The following is a 23,462-nucleotide window of genomic DNA, read 5'->3' as shown; positions in this document are numbered from 1 at the left end:
GCTATTAGGGGATAGGCAATGGAGACAGATTTTTATAATAAAAAGATGAGAGAGCTTAAGAAAAGATTCAGAAAAATTGCTCTAGGAAAATTTGAAGTAGGAATTCTTTGAGTGGGTTGGTTAGAGAGCATAGAAGAAATGAGAACTGCATAGAACCCCAAGAAATGGATCATTTGAAAACTTTTGCTAGGAAAAGGTTTTGACTGCAGCCACACTTCTCTAGTATGATAAAGGTTTAGAATTCTGAAAGTTTTCATTCCTGTAGCACTGCCTCAAATATGAAATTCTCATCTTTCACTCATAGCCTGGAGATTCATTAAAACTTCTTCCTAATTTTTTCATCTGAATGTTTTTGGTTATTTGGTCCAGATATGTGATTTCATATTTAGGCAATTCTAGGTGTGGAAGGTCTCTTCACAAATGTGATAGGTAATTATCTAGAGTTATTGGAGATAACTAGAGGTGAATCTAGGGGTTTGTTGGTCTTGGAGCCCAATGTTAAATTTTCAGTGTGAGCATTTACACCTCATAAATTGACATTTGCTACAAATCAGGGTTTAAATTGTTCATTATATAGAATTAAAGTGTTAATAAGGCATCTTAAACTTAAGTATGTGATATATCTTCTTGTTAAATATATATTAGCACACCTTTGATAAATAAGTCCCTTGCTTTTGATTACACAATTCATGTATGTCAGAGGCACGGCTTGACCCCAGACCTTTTGACTTCAAAGCTGTTCCTCTATCTACCTATACTTGCTCAGGTACAAATATGCATGTGTGTGTGTGTGTGTATGTATATATATATGTGTGTGTGTATACATATTTATATATGTATATATTCTTTATTTTGCAAAATCAACTTGCCTATATTTCTCTGTTCAAGTGTCCTATTGTATTGTATACTGAACTTCCTTGTGTATGAGACTTCAAAGTAGTTTAAAAAGCCTAGTTCTTTCTTTAGTTACTTTCTAAGATTGAAATTCTATAAACTTATTTTATAATTGCTGATTAGATACTAGTGATATGATCATTCATGACTACTTTTTTTTTTGTACATGGCTTCTTGGTTTGAAAGAACTATTGGATTTCTAACCACTGGAGAACCAACTGTGTCCTTGGTTCAAGTTATAGAAGGTTTTTTCAACACTGCCTTGGTAAGAGAAAGAATGGAAATGGGTGTTTTATTTGTCAAAATCTTTTAATTAACTAGTAATTTTGAAAATCTTGATTTGTTATAAGATCTAAGACACATAATTTATATGAATATATACTTAGATATGAAGTTCTTTGTGAATATTCCTAACTTTATTCTGAGACTTCTTTCTAATATGGAAGCCATTTTTTGTAGGCAATTTATATTTGGGAGCAGAATATTATAGGAAAAGGTTGAGAGATCTTCCCTTTCATAAAATGGCTATTGGTAACAACTGAATGGGACTTTACTTCTGGACATACGAATGGGTTGAAATTGAAGTAGATTTATCATTAACTTTTTTTCCCCTATTGTTCTCCAGGAGGACAGCACTAAAATAATCTGTTGAATCCTAGACCCCTTTGGTAATTTGATAAAGTCTGTGGTCTCCTCAAAATAATGCTGTTTCTATGTATAAAAATCCCTAGAAATATAAAGGAAACCAATTATAATGATATGTAGTTATCAACAAAACAAGTTCATATACTTCAGGTTAAAACTCTTGCATTTATTTATTTTTTTGGAGGGAGCAATTGGGGTTCATTGACTTACCTAGTCTTGCACAGCTAGTAAGTGTCTGAGATCAGATTTGAACTTGAGTTCTCCTGACCTGAGGGCCAGTTCTTCATCTACAGAATCCTTTCATTAATTGTTTAACTTTTTATAAAGCTATTGTATGATTTCCTGCCACTTCTTCATATGTTTTCCCCTTTTATTAGGTTATTTCCCAACGCAGTCATAAAGGTAAGTAAATTACTGATTGCTTTAAGAGATTATCAGTATAGAAAGGGTAGCAGAGCTTTTCAGGTGTCTTGTTTGAATTTGTCACAAAGTCTGTTTTTCTACTCATTCTCCTTCAACCTACTTATCCAGATCTAGTCCTAACATTACTCCTGTCTAATACCTTATTTCTAATGACTTGGTTTAGGCTCTTAATCTTTCACTTAGATTTTCCCAAAATTCTTTTAATTGATCTTCATCCCTTGATAAGTCACTTAAACCTTTTTGCCTCAGTTTTCTCTTTCGTAAAATGATCTAGAGAACGGAATGGCAAACCATTTCAGTTTCTTTGCCAAGAAAATCCCAAATGCGTCAAATAATACTTAATTGACAAAACAACAAAAATTTGCCTCAAGTGTTTTTATTTTAAAGTCTCTCCTGGACAAAACTACCAATATAACTTTCCTTCAGTTATTGTCCCATTCAATTACCTATTGCCTCGAGAACATAATATAAATTCTCAGGTTACACTTTAAAACCCATTGCTGCTTTGCCCAACATATCTTCCAACTTTATTGGACCTTATTCTCCCTCCTAACTCTGATTCATCTGGCCTTTTCATTGTTCTTCATGCCATACGCTCCATCTTTAGACTCCATGCTTTTGCACTGGCCATCCTTCATCCATGGAATGCATTGCTTCCTTATCTTTGCCTCACAGAGTCATCTACCCTTTCTTCAATAAGCAGTTCTGTGGCCAGCTTTAAAAATTTTTTTATTGTTATTTTTCGCAAATACATGCAAAGGTAATTTTTTTTACCCCCATCTCTTCCCTCCCCCTCTCTACAAGAGCTAGTAATCAGATGTATGCATATAAAATCATGTTTAACAAATTTCCATATTAGTATCACCATCTTTGCCTGAAACTCTACCTCTCCCCAGTTATTCATGCTCTCTCTCTCTCTCACACTAGCTTGTATTGAACTATTTTGTATTTATTCACATCTTATTTATACTGTATATATGTCCTTCCCTTCTTGTGTCTCCCCTTTTTCTTTTGTGGGCACTTCACAAATCAGTGAAGTTATTGATTATCACTTGATGCTTAAGCTCTGGGGGACTGATTTAGTCCAACAGATATTTATTGAACACAAAACATGCAAGGCCCTGGAAATAGAAAGATGAAAAACTAACAATGTCCTTGCTCTTAGTATTAAACCTCACATTTATCTTGCAGCTTATAGCAAAGTGGAAGTGTATGATATATTGTGAGAAAAATGTTTAAACCCATGACAAATGTCAGGCAGAACAATGAGAGATTCAATAGTGAGGGAGTTCTAACTGTGGGAACCTGACAGGATTCTTGGAGTTACTGGCATCTGAGCTGGACCTCAGAGGCATGGGAGTCCAGTGGAGGAAGGCTAATCATGCATGGTATCCAAAGAGGAGAGAAACTAGATTGAAGAAGAGTTAGTAATTCATTTTGGCTGAAGTTGAGCCAAAGTAATGTGGAAAAAGGACTAGAAAAATTATATTGGAGTCCAATTATGGGGAATGATGTGTATAATGGTATAAGGAATCTGGTTTTTATAAATTTTAAAAAATATCTTCTAGTGTCCTTTCTATTTTCTTATTTTTCTACTTTGCTAAATATCCTCAAGGGAATATGGAAGGAATACTGAAGAGGGAAGGTTATGATGCATTCATTCATTCATCAGATTTATTAATAACCAATGTGCTAGATGCCAAAGTGATTAAAAAATTAGATATATATAACACTTGCCTCCTAGAGCTTAGATCTTAGTAGATATAAGCTTCACTAGTAGAATGAAGATTTTGTAACTATTACATACAATATTATTTAAATATATTACAGAGTTGCAAAGTCAACGGCTATGTGAAGTCTGAAGTCTAACTTGGGAAGACAGGAAAGCTCTATGTAGGTAGTGTCATTTGAATTGTTATAAAAGGATAGATAGAAATTCAATAAATTATTGGGGAAGCAAAGACAACTGTAGGCAATATAATGAGCAAAGGTCACAAGTATATTAGAATTAAATATGACTATAAATCTGGTAATGGTGAGCAGCACTAGATCATGAAGGGCCATGAATCCAGATGGACCGATGTGATCTTTAGGCTGTTGGGAGCTACTAAGGATTTTTCAGCAGATTGTGATATACATAACCAGATCTATATATCAGAAATATCAGAGAATAGAGAAAGGGTGAAGTGGGAAGACCTATTAGTAGGCAACTACTACAGTGCTCAAGGCGATGTTGACCTCTACTAGCACAGTGCTGGCATGAAAAGAGAGGAAAGGTTTCATAAGAAGGATGAATCAGACTGGGAGGGGGGAAAAAGTGAAGAGAAGACTCCCCATTCAGGAGATTGTGTGAATGGGGGGGGTGTCTCAAACAAGGAGAACAGAGTCATAAAGAGCAGGATATAGTTCACTACTATTTCAAATTCAATGATATCCATATGAAGGTTTTCTTTAAACTGATATAAGAAGATGCTAAAAGAGGGGAAGGGGGAAAGAAGAGGAGGGAGAATGTAGAGTCAAGAGCATATGAAAGGTTCATAAAAAGGATAAGCAGAGGTTGAAAGGAGTATTTGGAAGAGATCAAGGAGAGTATGGTGTCCCAAAACCAAAGTATGGGGGGGGAAGTCCAGTAAACAAATAAATGAATAAAACATTTATTAAATGCTGACTAGATATAAAGCAATGTAGGGGGGGGGGAAGCTTTGGGGAGTAGAATACAAACCCCTTGGTTGAAGACAGTAGGATATTGTGGGCTGATATACTGGCACAACAATAGCTGGCAGTTGTATAATGATAATAGGTAACATTTCCGTAGCACTTACACTGTGTCATTCACAATAAGTGTTTTACAAATGTCTCATTAGATCCTCACAACTGCCCTGGGAGATGAGGTGCCATTATTATTCCTAATTTATAGGAAACTGAGATAAGTGACTTTATCCAGGGTCACGTTGCTTGGTAGGTGTATCAGGCAGAATCTGAACTTGGGTACCACCTGTCACTTGTCTATATTTGTTTATGTGTACATAAATAAAGTACTTATGCATTTTTATACAAGTATACACAGTGTAATTGTATACAGACAGTGTGTATACATACATATATGTTCCATTTCATTCCCCCCAAGGGGAAATGCCAAATTCTGAAGGGGAAATTCTGTGGGGGAAAAGAGGTAATTTATTACAATACAAATAAAATTGTAAACTGTTCAGCTATTCTTTTCTTCTTTTCTTTATATTTTTTTTACAAGCCAATAGGGTTAAGTGGCTTGCCCAAGGCCACACAGCTAGGTAATTATTAAGTGTCTGAGGCTGAATTTGAACTCAGGTACTCCTGACCAAGCCTGGTGCTCTGTCCATTGTGCCACCTAGCTGCCCCTGTTCCAGCTATTCTTGAAAGCAATTTGGAACTATATCCAAAAATCTATTAAACTGTACATATGCTTTGACTTGATCATAATGTTACTTAGTCCATATCCCAAAGATATCAAAGAAAGGTGAAATGTTCCCTTATGTACCAAAATATCTTCAATAATCCTTTTCATGGTAGTAAAGAATTAAAAACTGAGGTGAGGAATAAATTGGGTCATGGCTGTACAAATTACAATACATGCAGGAAATGATCAAGGGAATAGTTTTAGAAATAAAAAAAAATTGAGATTTACATGAACTGATAAAGTGAAGGAAGCAGAATTAGAACAATTTTTATTACAATAACAGTATTGTAATAAAACAGTATTGTAACAGTATTGTAAGTATTTGAAAGACTTGGGAATTCTGATCAAATTCTGATCAATGACCAAACACAAATTCAAAGTCCTCTTGATGAACTTGATGAACTAATGTGCCCAGATAGAGAAATGATGCACTCGGTGCAATTGAAGCTTCTTTTCTCTCTTTTTTTTTTTTTGTCCTGGCTCATGGAGGAATTTGTTTTGATTGACTGTATATATTTAATAGGTTTTGTTTTTCTTGCCTTTTCAGTGGGTGGGGGACTGGGAGGGGAGTGAGAGACAATTTGCAAATGAAAATGAAATCGAATTTTAAAAAGAGACAATTTTCAAATGAAAATAAAATCGAATTTTAGAAAGGGAAGAGGGTAGAAGATCAGATGATGTAAGGATCTGAGAAGGGAGTTTCGGAATTAATTGCCTTAAAAAGGAGGATCAGTTTCTGGTGATGGTGAACTATAAAGTGTGGCTACTCAGTAAATGACTGAGTTAGGTTAGAAATGAATAAAGGAGAGGTTGAACTGTGTGACCCTAGGAGCTAGGGAATATCAACAAGAACAGTTTTAAAGGTATGGTCTAGGCATCCGAGGGATTCCTCAGAACTCTTTCAGGGAGTTGACAAAGTCAAATCTATTTTCATAAAAATACTAAGATACTATCATAATGCTAAGAAGACATCTTTTAACTAAGATATTTTAATTTATAAAACTATATATCATTTGCTATAGGCAAAAGCTCTTTGGAGATGAGGGGTTCTCAGTCTTTTTTAGTATAAAGGAATCCTATGACCAAGAAGTTTTGAGAACCACTCTTCAGAAATTCTCAAGCTTTCTAAGGATTGAAGGCAGGGTTTGGAATGAAGAAAAACAACTGAATGAGGCAAGTGAAAGAGGGACCTACAGGTCAGTGACAGTGCCAAGGATCTGGACAGTATGATGCAGTCACATGGAGTATTAACTTGAAAGAAAAGAAATTGTTGAGGGATGGTAATAGAGAAAGATTCTACAAATGGCTATATGTTACCTATGTTCTTGTGAATCAGGGGACCATTAGAGAAGTAGCCACCAAACCTGGAAAAGGGTACTAAAGGAGTTGGTGATGGGAAGAAAATTAGATTTCAGTTAAGATGAAAGGAATGAAGAAGGATTTAACAACAGAGAAGGACTCATATGGTGGAAATAGTAGAAGAGGAGGCAAGAGGGAGAGTAAGAATAGGAAATGGTAGATTTGGGGACAATTTAAGTTCTGGTAGCAAGTAACAGGAGAAAGGTTTCTGCTTAGGTAGGAAGTAAATATGAATGACACCAATCAGAGGAGTGGACAATGGGATTTCCTATCTGTCTTGCAAAGGAATAAGCTTGTAGAGAAAAAGGGCTGTGAGGTTTTAAATAGGGTATTGGTGAGACAGGAACTTTCATGTCCTAGGTGATTCAAGGTCAGATGATTTTAGTTCTGGAGATTCAAAGACTGGCCCCTGGGGAGAGGGGGCTGGAGATTAAAAAAAAAAAAAAGATGAATGACTTTACTTTATGAAATCTTTTTTGTTAAAGCAGAATTATACTCTTATTTGTAAACATGAATTGCATAAATTCCTACATAGTGGGGGGGGCTACTTTCTAGTACCCATAGAGAAGAAAAAAAGAGCCTGTCTGAAGTTATTTAACTATCCTTCAACATAGAAATACAAATATAATCCTAGTACAGCCCAGATTAGGACAGTGTTTTATGAAACACGTTCAGGAATAAATTACTCATTTGCCTTTAATATGTGAATTCCCCAAGGTCTCTCTCTCTTGAACAGAAACACCAGTGACTGAAATGCCCCATTAGAGATTCATTGCCCATTCCAGAAGTGTCATTTTAACTTGCCCATTTCCCTAAAAAGAAAATTCACCACTAACACGTCAGCACACATTATTTTTTATCATAATAATACTTGGAGTGTATGTGGGGGTGAATCCAGTGCACTAAAAAGAGTAAAGGAGTGTAGAAAGGAAGGTCATTGGGTGTCAATGGCAAATACTTTTTTACAACTTTACCTAGGATGGTCCAGGTTTCTGCCATCTTGTGAATATTAACTATAGCAATAGGTATATAATCTTTTTTGCATGTGCCTCATTAATATTTTAATTCTGCTTTTAGGAAAAAATCAGCTCTTGGATTCATTCTTATTTAACTTAGGATTTCTAGTGGCAGACAAGACTATTAATTATTTGATTCGACAGGAGGTAAGCTATTGTTGATGAAAATGGTGACAAGCATTATGGTGGAAAGACTGTGAAGGAACAAGGACCTGAATGTTTAATCTCACTTGGGACATTTACTGAATATGGGACTGGAAAGGTCATCTAACCATTGATCTTCTGTTTTCTCATTTGCAAAAGAAGGCAGTTGGGGCTAAATGGCCTCTCTGATATGATCTTCCAGCTCTGGATCATAGAAATACTTAGGAAATCTGGAGGAGATATCATGTTTGACTTTTCATGTCATACTTTACTACTGTGTGTGTGTGTTTTCTCTTAAAAGGGTCTAAGGACTATGAACTCCATCTTGGAAAAAGTACCTCGGGGAGAGAGAGAGAAACCGATATCAGAAAACAGGTGCTTTCTTATGTAAGTAGCTTCATAGCCAATTATGAGATGTTACAAAGGATGTATATAATACAACAAAAATATATAATATAGTATAACCACAAGAGCTAACATCATAAAGCTTCAAGACTTGCTTAATACATTTTCTCAACTGGGTATACTCTCAATTGTATATACACTTTCTCAATAGGATGTATCTCAATATACTTCAGACCCTGAGATTCTTTTTTTTGTACTTAATCATGTTTTATTTTTTCCATATTATATATATGTATATATGTATATATATATATATTTCAACATTTGTTTTTGTAAGATTTAAGTTCTAAATTTTTCTCTCTTCCCCTTCCCAAGACAGCAAGTAATCTGATATGTCATACTTGTATAATCATGTTAAACATATTTAAACATTTGTCATGTGAAAGAAGAATTAGAACAAAAGGGAAAAAACAACAAGGGGGGGGGAAGTGAAAATAGTATGCATTGATCTGCATGCAGACTATAGTTCTTTCTCTGGATGTGATAGCAATTTATATAACAAGTCCTTTGGAATTGTCTTGAATCTTTATTGTATTGCTGGTATTATAGTTGATAATCACACACTATTGCTGTAAATTTGTACAATTTTCTTCTGGTTCTGCTCATTTCTTTCAGCATCAAATCAAGTAAGAAATGAACAGTAGGCAGACTTACTACATTCGTATACCACAATTTGTTCAGTCACTGCCCAATTGATGGGTATCCTCACAATTTCCAGATCTTTGCCACCAAAAGAGTCCTTTCCTTTTTTTATGATTTTTGGGATACAGACCTAGTGGTGGTATTGCTGAACCAAAAGGTATCCAAAGTCTTATAACTTTTGGGAATAGTTCCAAATTGCTTTCTAGAAAGGTTAAATCAGTTCATAACTACCACAACAATTGAATTAATGTTCAATTTTCCCATATGTTCTCCAACATTGATAATTTTCCTTTTCTGTCATATTAGCCAATTTGATAGGTATAAGGTGGTACCTCAGAGCTCCTTCAATTTTCATTTCTCTAATCAATAGTGATTGAGTTTTTTCATATGACTACAGATTGCTTTGATTTCTTCATCTGAAAATTACCTGTTCATATCTTTTGACTTTATCATCTGGGGAATGACTTAGAGCCTTATAAATTTGATCCTGAGGCACTTACTTTTTGATAATTAGGTGCTTAGGGGAGTGATGGTCTCTTGGGTTACTAAATATGGGCTGTCCATATAGTGTAAGTAGATCAATCAATCAACAAATATTTATCAAACACTTAACTGTGCCAGACTGTACTAGAGATACATACACACACACACACACGTATATACAGAACAAGTGCAAAATAAATATGGGTAGTTTTTATAAGGAGAGGTATTGAATAGATAGATGGGCCGTTGAAATTGTGTCTGAAGAGAGAAAGATTCTTAGACATGGAGATAAGGAAGAAATGCATTATAGGTATGAAAAGAGAAATGGAGAAATGGAGTGTTCTGGGTAAGAAACTGTAAGAGTTTTCCTGGTTTGAAGAGAATAGGAAGTAGAGTGACAGATATTGAAGATGCAAAGATATACACAGGGGATAGGTTATTATTAATGGTTCTCCTTAATTTCCTATTAAAAGGAGTCTGTCTTTAATTTAAATTTAGTGCAAAGCCACTGAGACTTGATGAATAGAAGTGGGACAAAGTGTAGAGACTTAGAAAAGGGGAGATGGAGGTAGGGAGACCAATTAAGAAACTATATTTTAATAGTAAGTAAACAGGTGATAAAGCTTTGGATAGGGAGGGTTTGTAATACATGTAGGAAAGAAATAGATGCAAGGGATATGGAGAAAAGTCAACAAGAATTTAGCAACCAATTACACAAGACAAATGAATGAGTGAAAAGTTCAGGATAGGTTCCAGGTGTCACTAACTGATTAAAATAGGGAATGGAGCTTGCTGATTATCAGTAACATACAAGGAGGTTAATATAACACTATGATTTATATATATTTACAAAGTACATTCTTATAAGAACACTGAGGCAGTTAGTTTAAGGATTACTGTTATTCCCATTTTACAGTTCAGGCTTTCTTACAATGTAAGATCGAATTGGAAAAGATTGCTTTTTTTGTTTCTGCTTATATGTGATTTCACTAATTTTAATAGTATATTTAGATGTTTGGGATCATTTCCCTCAGTTCTTTTTAAGGTTTTTTAACATAATCTTATAGTTATGGTATAGGCTGCCTATGCTTAATTTTAGAAGTATGTTTTTGAGCAATTCAGGATATTTCTGGACTTTAGACCAAAGGTAGGATCGTAGAAATGACAAAACTTACCTTATTTTTAAGTAGCATTACTTACATTACTGTTTTGGATTTTTTTCTTTAGAATTTAATTAAATAGACATAAATTAGTTGACTAATTACTGAGAACTAATGCGTATAGTTTTTTTGGGGAGGGAGAGAGATTCATACTTTGAGATTCTCATAAGACTTTTTAAATATAATAATTCTTATAAAATGGAGGTTCAAATTATTTTGCTTTTTTAAAAATGACTTCATCAGTATTTAATTTCTTTAGATTTGGTTGAATCATAAAAAATATGGTTCGTGGTAATTTAGGATGATGTTGTAAGTACAACTTCATTTAATTATCGAGTTCTCATGAATTACCAAATTAAAAAAACATGATAATTGTCAAAAGTAGAACATATGTATATTATGGACCAACCATTAGAGATTCTAGAGAAATAGAATTTCTATTAGGTGAGTTATAAATGAACATTACTTCTGAGAAGTATGAATCATAGACTCAGGACTTTAAAGATTTCTGGTGTCTCATTTCTCAGATGAGAAAACTGAGGTACAGAGATATAGGTATAGTAACTGAAATCTTGCCTTCATTTATAAATACCTCAATTGGCTGTTTATCAGGAATAAAAAAGGTAATTCATTATTTAAGCCTTTCATTTAACTATTTAATATATGTTCAGGGAATCTTTTTTTTCTTTAAAAATAACTTACAATTTTTATACTAAACCTGTAAACATCCTTCATGTTTTTTGTTTGTAGATAAAATTTATCTAATTTGATCTAATGCTTGTAAATAAGAATTAACTGTTTACTCTTTAAGTAAACTCCTTTTATCTAATTTTTTTTTCCAGGAAAGGCCTTGCTAGGGCAATTCTGGACATAGGTGGTAAGAAATTTTAGAAGCTTTATTAATTGAAAATACATTGGTGTATTTTTATGATGCTATTTGTTATAATTTTATGAGTTAACTTTAGGTTAAATTAAACTAGAGATTTTATTTTGATGATACAAAATAAATTAACTATTATTTTGGTTATTATAGAGAGTTGTCTTAGATAATTATTGTAATTCTATTCCTTAAGGATCTATTCCTTAAGGAATAGAATTTAATAAGCTTAATTTAAAATTCTTATTTATAAATATATTCCTTTCATAAATAGTTTTAAGCATCCTTTTGCATTTTAAGGATTCTTCTAATATTCCTTTATTCTGTGGGCCTTGAATCTGCATTATAGTTGGATAGGTTGCAATATAGTACCTAAATGTTTAACATCAGAAAATCAGTAAATTTTACTCCTCTTAATATAAATAAGCAATGCTTATTTCTGAAAAGAGAATTTTTTGAAGGGACTTAAGTGCTTCTTTGGGGAACTACCTTTTATTTTATGCTTAGAATATAGTCATTTCTTATCTATTTTCTCCTTAGATTATGATTTTCAAGTTGGTCTTTCCGAAGCCTTGTGCAGGATGATGAGCAAAAAATCCCAAGCTGACCTTGCCCATAGATTGTTTGAAGATGACATCATTGCTGTAGCTTTCAAAGAGATTAGGGACAGAGAATTTGAGACGGTAAACAGTCCTATGTAGAAAATTAAATTTTGAATGTAGCACCTAGATACTGTTGGTCATACAAAAAAAATACAAGATATTTGGTAACAGAGCTTTCTTTAAAATTTAACCCCCCCCAATTACATGTAAGAATAATTTAATTTTTTTTAAAAAAGTTAAAGTTCCAAATTCTATCCTTCTCTCCCTTCCCTCTCCCTGAGACGGTAAGCATTCTGATATAGATTGTAGATACACAATCATGTAAAATATATTTCCACATTAGTGTTTTGTGGAAGAAAACTTGATTAAAAAAAGAGAATTCTTTGGTTAGTATTCAGATGTTATCAGTTTTTACTCTGGAGGTTGATAGCAGTTTTTTAATCATGAGTCCTTTTGAATTGTCTTGGGTCATGGTCATAGATTTTAAAAAATTTTAAATTATGACTAGAGACATAATATGTTAAAAAAAAAAAAAAAAAGGCCCTGTGGGCAGTAGCTAACTGAATGACTATACTATACTGGATGATTCCTGCTGACCCTTCTAGTTAATTCTATAAGTGTGCTCTAGGATATCAAAGTGAAGGGAAATTAGAATTGGAATATTTGGTAGAAGAGTCTGTGACTTGAAATGTACCTTGAAGGCTAGATAGGTTTAGGAGAATAAGAGGGGACAGCATTTTAGAATTGGAGGAAATTTGACTGAGGTAAAGAAAGGTGGGAAATCTCACATTGTGCCTGGAGACACAAAGGAGATTGATTTGATGTAGAAATTACATTCTATGGTTCAAGGAACAAGGACTTCATAAATAGATCCCCTATTTTGTTGCTGTTCGATCATTTTAGTCATCTGACTTTTTTGTGACCCCATTTGGGATTCTTGATCACAAGTCCTTTCTTAGCAAAGATGATAGTTTGCCATTTTCTTCTTCATCTATGTTTACAAATGAGGAAACTAAGGCAAACAGGGTTAAGTAACTTGCCCAGGGTCCCACAAGTTAGTAAGAGTCTGAGGTCAGATTTGAACCAAGAAAGATGAATTCAATCCACAGTACCACTTAGCTGCTACAAATTCCATGTAGTTCTAGACTCTGGAGGGGGGAAAAATGTTTTCAATATGTTTTCATACAACTTGTGCCTACTAGAGCTTTTTGAACATGGTAGTAGACTTTCCTGTCCTCAGGTACTTCTGGAATAGAGCAAAATTTACTTCTAGAATTTTGTTGCCCAGTTACCTTGCATTTTTTGAAATAAATCTTTATAGGAAATTAAGGAGCCAAAGCTGTAGAGGCTAAATGTAAAGGATTGTCTCCTTTGGGAGACTGCCATTTTTTTACTCATAAGAAAACCTGTGATGTCATCTTGAAAAGAAATTGTGCCCAAAGTGGTAGTATTTTATATTTCTAATTAAATCTGAATATTTCAATATAGTTTATCTCAGATGTTCAGTAAGTTTCCTCCTATACTTTGATCTACCTTTAAGGATGATTTTTTTTTCAAATTTCTGTTAATGTATATCATAGAAACAGGTTTTGGACTATCTGACCTTAAAGATATCCCTGTAGGTTAATCACAATGGGAAAATTAGGGTTGAGGGAAGGAAGAAAGTAACTTGCTCCTGAAATCAGTCAAGATGGCAGTTGATGTGAGGGGAAAAATGGCAGTTAATATATATTAAAATATGTCTGTTTAGTACCCAGAGAACTGACATAAAAATGAGGGATCCCACTAGAGGTGGATATGGTACTTGATAATGAAAAGTAGCAATAATCAAAAATCTATTGTTCAACTTGAGAATGTGCTTTGGGGTTCAGAGAATGGAAGATTTAACTACCTAACTAACCACCTTTTGCAAAGGTGAAAGTGTTTTCAGAGTATTTACCATCTGATAGTAGAGTGAAGGGATCCAGAAAAGAACTGAGCAAATACATCTAAAATTATTCATTTGAGTAGATGATTCATGCTCACAAGTCCTCAAAAGTAAATGGGGAGGGAGAGAAGAAATTTTGTGTCACATAGCAGATTTATTTTACTTTCATTAAAAACAGTCTTATTTTTCTTCCATTGAAAACCCCTTTAAGAACTGTGAAAAATTTCTCTTCATCAGCATTCTACAAGTAAAATTCAGGTTAATAGAACTTGGTTTATAATCTCAATTTTTAATTTAAACAAATAACAATTCTACCACTTGGTTTATCTTGAAGGACAGCAGAAGATTTCTTAATTGCTTAAATGATAAGCTTGGTGATCAAAGAAGGTAAGATTATTAATTTTAATACCTTTGGGTTTATTGCTAGCTGTAGAATATAGAAGTATCTTTGATATATTCTATTTGTTCTTTGAATAAATGTAAAAGAGTATTGACTTTTTGGAATTTGAGAACCTAGTTTGAATCCTACCTCTTATGAATTTGTATTTGTGTGATGTTTGGTCAAGTCACTTAACTTCTGTGGTCCTCCTTTTTCCTATTGTCAAATGAGAGAAATGAATTTTACAGGGCTCCAACTCCTTTCACCCCTCAATTTTCCTTTCCCTATCAGCAATTCTGAGCAACTTTATTAGCAATCAACTTTGAGATTCTTTGGTTGGAATCTCCTACCCATGCATTTAACAATATACCTGACTTATAGGAGATTTGTTTATAAAACTTCTAAATTTTTGTTTTGGCTCAAATAATATATTTTTCTAATAGTGTTCTGTTTTGCAGTGTTTATACATTTCCATGTATTGCTGCCTTTCTTGATGGAGATGAGGTAATATTATATTTCTCTTTTTTCCTCTCCCATACATGTTTACTGCATGGAATCAATTTAATTATAAATGTGAAACCTGTTTTATCATGGTATAGGAGAATTGTTACAGGATCATATTCCCTTGCCACATTATAGCATGTGGATGTGACCCTCAATTTCTAAACTGTACCTGTGAGGATTATAACATGCTTGAAATATTTGGAATCTTAGCAACCCACTTATATCTCATGTGGACTTTGTCAAAGCAGTTTAAGATACGGAAATCTGTATCACAAATTATTTGGCCACTTGGTGGTGAATTATTTGACCATGGAAATTTAATAAGCAAAGAAAAACACAAAGTCACATTCAGCCCTATGTTGCTGCCTTCCATTAGTGTAGTTGATGGTAGGAGGATGATAGAAAAGGAAACAAAGAATGCTCATTACAGAGTTCTTCGTTTATCTTTAAACATTAACTCGACAGTTGATATTTTAAATGGAAGATTTTTGCCTAGTTCCATACCACTGGAGGCACAAAATCATTTTAATCTTGACACTGTCTCTATACACAAAACTGGAAGAGAGAAGAAAATTGAAGCCAAATGGAAGGATGCCTTCTGGTGATTCTTGGAAAGGCAAATGAAGGAGTTGTGGAAATTCCAAAGACAACAAGAATCATTATTTTGGGGGCATTTGCTCATCTCTGATTGCAATACTTAGAGCTGATAAAAATTTGCAAAAAGACCACAGTAAAGAAAAATGCAGTTTGTCTATGCCTCTCTTACAGAGCATAGAAAATATAAAAGATACATAGGTGAATAATTTGATAGAATTTGGAAAGTGATCAATGTATACTTTGAAATCTGGCAATTTCAGTGGAGAGAGGAGGAAGTAGGTGAGGTGGGTGGAAAATCCTGAAGTAATAGGAGAGTGACAGAGAGAAACCAAAGACCAGTATACTATACAGAAGGCTTTCATCTATCATAATGAATATTTTCTTTTAGAAAAGAATCAGAAAGTTATGGACTAAGCAAGCACCAAATAATATCACAAGAAAAGAAATTGATTATATTTAAAAAATAGGAAATAATTTGTTATTCATTTGTTAGTCCTGACTTAAATCAATTACATATCATAAGACCATAAACTTGCTAGAACAACAATCAAAATTATTAAAAAACTAGAATTGACATCATGAAGTGGAAGAAATAATCATTGATTATAGAAATTTCATGGAGAAACTTAATTAATATCAGTTGTTTTGCTCCTGAGCAAGGCAACTGATTGATACTCATTAAGCTTCTCCCACTACATGATTTCAATTATTTGTTTATATAGAACAGCCTGAAGTTGTTTTTATTGAAAGCCATACTTTTCTTCTGGTTTTGTACTAATTTTGATCAGGATTCTTACAATATAAGATCAATGGAAAAGATGCTTTTATGGTTCTGCTTATGAGATTTCAGTTTAATCTTCATTTGTAAGAGTCCTTCCCTTCCCTTCTCTCCATTCCTTGATTTTTTTCTTCCAGATCATATTCCTTAGAGAGAGTGTGTGTGTGTGTGTGTACACATGTGTATCTTGTATTTAATGGTATAAACATCTGAGATTATAATGTTAAAATTCAAATGTGAATTGATTTACTGTCCTTGTTGATGGAATGAGTTTATAAATATTTGTAAATCTTTTCTAATCTAGTCTGTTTACCTTTCATATATCCCCCCCCAACCCCATTAGACGTGAAGGACTGCATTTACCTTTTTAATATTCTCAGCCCTTAGCACAAAAACTGGAACAAAATAAGAACTTAATAAGTACTTTTTAAAAATTTTATTTAAGGCAATGGGGTTAAGTGACTTGCCCAAGATCACACAGGCAATTATTAAGTGTCTGAGGTCAGATTTAAACTCAGGTCCTCCTGACTCCAGGACAGGTGCTCTATCCACTGTGCCACCTAGCTGACCACAATAGAAAATAGTGCCTTTTACCTCATTGTATGGAGGGATTGTGGAAAAATTTAAATATTCCTGGGAGAATAACACTTTGATAAATTCATTCATCTTAATGCTACCCCCCCTTTTCTTACAATAACCCTGCAAAGGAATGGGTCAGAGCTGTCTTTTCATATCTCTTTTTGAAGGATCATGCTTGTTCTTTTTAATTCTGAGCATTCACTTTTATTTGTTGATTTTTTCTATTTATGTAGCTATATTCGTTTGTGTATGTAACTTTCTTGACTCTGCTTCACTTTGCATCAGTTGTAAGTTTTGCCATGTTTCTTTGTATAAATCATATTCATGACTTCTTGTAGCACAGTAATATTTCATTACATTCATGTACCACATTTGTTTCACAAAACTAGGCATAGGACAAGGTCTCAGGAAATAAGTTAGAATAATCTCTTCAGAGTCACTCATGTAGAAAATGGCCTAGGAAAGATGAGAAAAATTTCCTCCTAAGTATAGAATAAAAACTATAGAACCAAGAACTGTAACCAAAGAAAAACCCAGGTTCTATCTAGGCCTGTAAAGGAACTCCATATATGGAATGACTGGTTAGAAAGAACTGCAGGATGTCTAAATCTTAATATATTTTAGCTTTTCTTTTTTCCCCTCTTTTTTATTGCTTTTTTAATGTAGGCTCATTCTTGCACACTTATATTTCAACCAAGTTATTCCCTATTCCAAGAGTTACCCCATATTTTTTAAGTATTTGTTTATATTTCCTCAGTCACTGTGCTTTCATTGTACCATGAAAAAAGGAGAAAAATTCATAATAAATGTGCCTAGTCCAACAAAATAAATCCCCTTATTATTTATGTATAAAATGTATCTGGCACATATTTAGGTATTATATAAATGCTAGCTTTATTATTATGTTATACCTTGAAGTCAGAAGTGAGACAGAAAAAAAATGCAGAATTCAGTAGTAAACAGTTGGAAGAGTAAAGTTTTCAATAAGTCCTAGTTCTTCCTTGGAGCCTACAGTCTAGTAAGAGGATAAGACATTCACACATGTAATATAAAATAACTAATACAAATACTTAAATAAAAGATTTGTGAGATATGAGTGGGAAAGGATCATTATAATCTCATATTAAAATATCCCTAATTCATCCACAAATTGTTTTTGAGAAGTTTGTTGTAGTGATTTGGGGTTTTTTAATCCTGTAAACATGAATTGGTGACAGTTTTTCTCATATTTTTACTGAGAAACAATATAGCCTTGTAGATAATTATCATGTAGCCAGTGTTGAAATGTCTACCATTCTTTTTTCATTTTCATTTTTAGGGGCAATTGGGGTTAAGTGACTTGCCTAGGGTCATACAGCTAGTAAGTGTTCAAGGTCACATTTGAATCCAAGTCCTCTTCGTGCTCTCCCATTTTGTCACCTGGCTCTCTCTTTTATTTCTTTTTTTTTTTAGGTTTTTTGCTAGGCAAATGGGGTTAAGTGGCTTGCCCAAGGCCACACAGCTAAGTAATTATTAAGTGTCTGAGACCGGATTTGAACCCAGGTACTCCTGACTCCAGGGCCGGTGCTTTATCCACTGTGCCACCTAGCCACCCCCTTTCTTTTTTTTTTTTTTAAAAGCATTTATTTTCTCTACCATTTGTCTTTCCCCCATGGGGGGGAAACTTTTAAAAAACATACGTTACATACATACACATGTATGTGTATCACATATATACAAATGAATATAAGCTGTTTATATTGTTTTATAAATTATTCTCTTGGTTTTACTCGCTTCACTCTGCATCAGTTAATACAGATCTTCCCTCTTTTCTCTAAAACTATTCCTTTTATTATTTCTCAATAGTATTCCATTATATGCACATATCATAATTTGTTCACCAATGAATATAGATCATTCTGTATAGATAAAAATGAAACACTTAAGATCTTGAAGGAAACAAGCAAAATGGTCACTGTGAAAGAAATAGTTCTTATTACTGATATATACCTTAGTTCTCTTTATGAAATAGGTACTTTTGGAAAGATTTTTTTTTCTTCAAGTTTGATTTTTGAGAATGCACATGTATGATAGAAATCGTCTTTATTTTCAGGTGAGGAAGCCCCATGATGATAATCTGGAGAAGTTTTGGATTGATTTCAATATAGGAAGTCACAGCATAACTTTCTATATAGATAATACTGAGGTATAGAATATTTTTTTACCTCATCTGATTAGATCAAAATGCTTCTAGATAGTTTGGGTAAAAGTATATGCACTTGTTTATGTTTTTAAGGGTGATCTGTGGGATTCGGTAAGACTTCTAAAGGAAGCAGTTGGTGGTTTCAGTCTAAAAGGTAATATCTTAATCATAAGCATGCCTTGAAGGAGGTATCTTGCCCATTAATCCTAAAGACTGACCATTATTGCTCAAAGAGTATAAGCACACCCTTTAGACCTTTCTATCTTTGTTGTTATGATAAATCAGATAAATTATCTTGCGATTTTTAGCTGGATTTTTTTTTAATGCATCTGTTGTAATGTATCTAACTTTAAAATCCCTAAGCTTCTAGTTTAGGATCCAAGAGAGGCAGCAACTGTGCAGCTCTAGACTTTAGGAGTTTAAGAAGCCTGAGTTCTTTTCTCTATTGTTGTTAAACAGTCATATTTGACTCTTCATGGAGTTTTCTTTGCAAAGATGCTGGAGTCATTTTCTTCTTTAACACATTTTATAAATGAGGAATCTGAGACAAACAAGGTTAAATGATTTGCTTACAATTGATCACAAAGGTAGTAATTGCAACTGGATTTGAACTCATGATGGTAACTCTATGCATTGTATCAATTAGCAGCCCCATCCAAGTCCATGTTTCAGTACTCTCTAGTCTTGTGTCTGTGAAAACCACCTATCCCTTGTTTTCTTATCAAGAGGTAGCTAGGTGTGCCAATAGTTGGAATGTTGGGCTTGGAGTCAGGAAAGACAAGTTCATATTCAGTCTAACTGTGGGATCCTGGGTAAGTCATTTAACCTCTTAGTTCTAGAAGCAACTAAGATGGTAGTTGAAGAGAAGTTGCTTATCTATATTGCCCGAGTGAGTTTTCTCATTGGGAATTTCCTGTACCTTTGTTAACACAAGTCCAGTCTTAGCTTCAAATTTTGATTATATCAAAATGCTTCTAAATAGTTTGGGTAAAAGTTTATACAAACACACACAATTTTATTTATCTTTTGTCAACTTGGAAATGTACTCTGATTAAAAATAAGTGTTCATGATTACTGCTCACCATTTGACAAAGATATAATTTTATGGATATGTCCAGTATGAGGATTTGTTTTTCTTGATATTCTTGTTTGGAAGAGTTTTTTTTTTTTCCTTTTAGATGGGAGAGGTAGACAGGAAGAATTCAGATAGTAGAAAAAAAATTTAAAGGTAGAAATAAAACCAACACAACGAGAAGGATTACATTGCATACACAAGTAGAATTTAATGTCTCCCACTCAGCACACTTGTAGGATAATCATAGATTTTTTTTAAACCTAGAAAGGGACCTTAAGGGACCTGCTAGTCTGACCCCCTCATTTTACAGTGAGTAAATCAAATCCCAGGGAGATTACAGGATTTGTCCAAGGTGACATGAACAGAATTTGAACCTTGGTCCTCTCTAACATTAAAATTCCTTTCAGAGTGGGGAGAAGGAACAGTTGCTGGGCCTCTTAAAAAAAAGCCCCTCTTGGGGTGGCTAGGTGGCGCAGTGGATAGAGTACCAGCCCTGGAGTCAGGAGTACTTGAGTTCAAATCCGGCCTCAGACACTTAATAATGACCTAGCTGTGTGGCCTTGGGCAAGCCACTTTAACCCCATTTGCCTTGTAAAAACCTAAAAAAAAAACAAAAACAAAAAGATAAATTGGATGCTACTGGATATAGGTTGCATTCTGATGAAATACTTTAAAAAAAAAGCCCTCTCCCCAGTTTTATTTGGCAACTTAGGGTGACAGTGGTTAGTGTACTGGACCTGAAGTCAGAAAGACTCCTCTTCTTGAGTTCAAATTTGGCCTCAGACTCATAGCTATGTGACCTTGGGTAAGTCATTTAACCATTTGCCTCAGTTTCTTCATCTGTAAAATATGCTGGAGAAGAAAATGGGACATCATATCAGTATCTTTGCTAAAAAAAAAATTCAAAAAGTCAGACACAATTGAAACAAAGCAAACAGCTCTTACCCTAGAAGATCCAGGTTAAGATAGCAATGGTGAAAAATATTTTCTAATTCAGTAATTTGAAATAATGATCAGTAGAACTAATCTTTCAGTATGTCTGCTGTATAATGTGCATCCTTCATTTATTTTTCTTTTGGTAGAATCTGAAAAAAAGAAGGTGCTTGTTGTTTACCTGAAAAAACCTAATTTTTTCTACAACAAAGATGTTATGAAAGTAGAAATACATTTTGATTTGCAATCCAGCATATTAAAAACCTGCATGAAAGTTTTTGGACCAGAAAAATATATGGTAAGTTCATTTATTTTTAGGTCTTTTTTTTTTAGTTTTTGTTTTTAAGGTTTTTTCAAGGCAAATGGGGTGAAGTGGCTTGCCTAAGGCCACACAGCTAGGTCATTATTAAGTGTCTGAGGTTGGATTTGAACTTGGGTATCCTGACTCCAGGGCTGGTGCTATCCACTGCACCACCTAGCTGTCCCTATTTTTAGTTGTTTAAAAAACATATGTCAGTATTTGTGATTCTGCAAAATTCTTTTTTGACTTTAAAGCTTCAATCTTCATTGATAGAAATGGTTGGAAAATTTGAAATTGTTGGAAATGGTGGAAATTTTGCTTACTTGTGGATAATATATCTGACCTTTGAAAAACACAATATCATAGGATATGTGAGTCACTCACAACTTCCAACCCCCAACTACAAATTACATTTTTCTTTTTTGACATGGAGTATTAGGGAACTGGTCTGCTGACCATTTGGTCATTGCTGCTGCTTGTTTCTACCTACATTCTTCTCTAGGTTTCTTAGTTTAATCCCTTTTCTGAACCATGTACATAATTTTCATTTGGGTTAATAAGCTCCCTGAGGATGAGTTATCTTTGTTTTGATGTCCCTAGTGATTAGTATCGTGCCATATATGTAAAAAATAATTCATAAAGCAAATTTGTTTAGCACAGCAAATTCTTAACAAACTGACTTTGAGGTATTACTGTGAGGCTTACAAAGTACTTGTGTTTTGATAGGCTGACTTCTGTTCAAGCCTCCCTCAGATGTCACAAGGCATGTGAAATCTTTTCTGATCTTTTTAATTAGTGCCTTCTCTTTCCTGAGATTATTTTATATTTATACATGCTATCTTCCAATTTAGTTTAAGCTCCTTGATGACAGGATAATGGTTCATTTTTTGTCTTTGTGTTTGCAGTATCTAACATGGTGCTTTGCACATCAGTCATTCAGTCAGTAAGCATCTATAAAGCACCTACTATGTGTCAGAAACTGTGTGCTAAGCACTCAGGACAGTTAGTTGGCTCTTGTCTTTTGTTATTGAAGAAGAACAAAATGACATCACTATGTTTGAGACAAATTACAGTGTGGCTGATCAGACTAATACGAGCTTGGAATACTCTACCACAGGTTGGGCACAAATAATCTATTAGAAACACCTGGGTTGGGTACTCTAAACTTAGGGATGTCACATTTCTCTTGAGCTGCTTCAATTCTGCCTTGCTCATAGACAACAGTCCCCTCACTGATGCCATGCCAGGAGGTCCTATGCTAGTATCTCCCATGCTATACAATCAGTTCTAAAGTTCTAAGAGAGACCTTCAGGAAGTCTCTGTATCACCTCAGACACATTAAATACTCCATTTCATATTCATATATATATATATGTATGTATGTATGAATGACATGGCATTGCTAGACTGTCCAGGTTTCACAAGTGTACAGCAATGAGCTCAGCACAACAGCTCTGTAGACTTTCAGTTTGGGAGTCAGTCTAAAACCTTTTCTCTCTTACCCTTTTGGTTTTTTTGTTTGTTTGTTTTTTGGAGCTAGCTCTGGCAACATCCTTGGAAAGGACACTGCCAAGATAAATGAACTTGTCCACAGTGCTCAAAGCTTCTCCATTTGCTATAATTTATGGTTCCAAATATGGATGGTGTGGTGCTGGCTGATGGAGCATCTGGGTTTTCTCTGTATTGTTAGACCAAAATGAGCACAAGCAGCAGAGAATAGATCCAAACTTTGTTGCAACTCAGCTTCAGCGGCTGCATTGAGTGTATTGTCATCTAAAAACAGAACACTCACTCTATTTTGGTCTTTGCTTGTGTTACCTTTTCAAGGTAAATAATTTGCCATCAGTGAGGTAGCTGACCTTGAGGTCATGTTCATCCTCAATGAAGGTGTTTGACAACATGGCTGAAAACATGCTAAAAAGAATGGGGTCAAGGATACAGCCTTGTTTCACTCCATTGGTGACTGGGAAATCTCAAGAGCATCATCCACTATCCAGAACCTGGGCATGCATGTTGCCGTGGAATTGATGGTAGAATACAGATGAATTTCTCCAGGCAACCAAATTTTGAGATCTTCCCTAAACCCTCAAGACTGACACTATCAAAGGCCTTGGTCAGATC

General features: G+C 34.2%; 1 protein-coding gene across 1 annotated transcript in view; it reads left to right on the top strand.

Annotated features, from left to right (window-relative positions):
• The window catches only part of SYCP2L (synaptonemal complex protein 2 like), a 36,626-nt gene that overhangs the window by 975 nt on the left and 12,189 nt on the right, over positions 1-23,462 (top strand). Inside the window, exons 3-13 of the mRNA XM_074202103.1 lie at positions 1,061-1,159; positions 1,917-1,941; positions 7,835-7,920; positions 8,219-8,304; positions 11,450-11,484; positions 12,025-12,167; positions 14,348-14,400; positions 14,851-14,896; positions 18,943-19,035; positions 19,126-19,186; positions 21,190-21,338. Coding sequence (XP_074058204.1) covers positions 1,061-1,159; positions 1,917-1,941; positions 7,835-7,920; positions 8,219-8,304; positions 11,450-11,484; positions 12,025-12,167; positions 14,348-14,400; positions 14,851-14,896; positions 18,943-19,035; positions 19,126-19,186; positions 21,190-21,338 — 876 coding nt within the window. The remainder of the gene's footprint in view (positions 1-1,060; positions 1,160-1,916; positions 1,942-7,834; positions 7,921-8,218; positions 8,305-11,449; positions 11,485-12,024; positions 12,168-14,347; positions 14,401-14,850; positions 14,897-18,942; positions 19,036-19,125; positions 19,187-21,189; positions 21,339-23,462) is intronic.

Source organism: Macrotis lagotis, chromosome X (assembly GCF_037893015.1).
Source record: "Macrotis lagotis isolate mMagLag1 chromosome X, bilby.v1.9.chrom.fasta, whole genome shotgun sequence".
NCBI lineage: Eukaryota > Metazoa > Chordata > Mammalia > Peramelemorphia > Peramelidae > Macrotis > Macrotis lagotis.
This window is presented reverse-complemented; position numbering and strand designations above follow the sequence as displayed.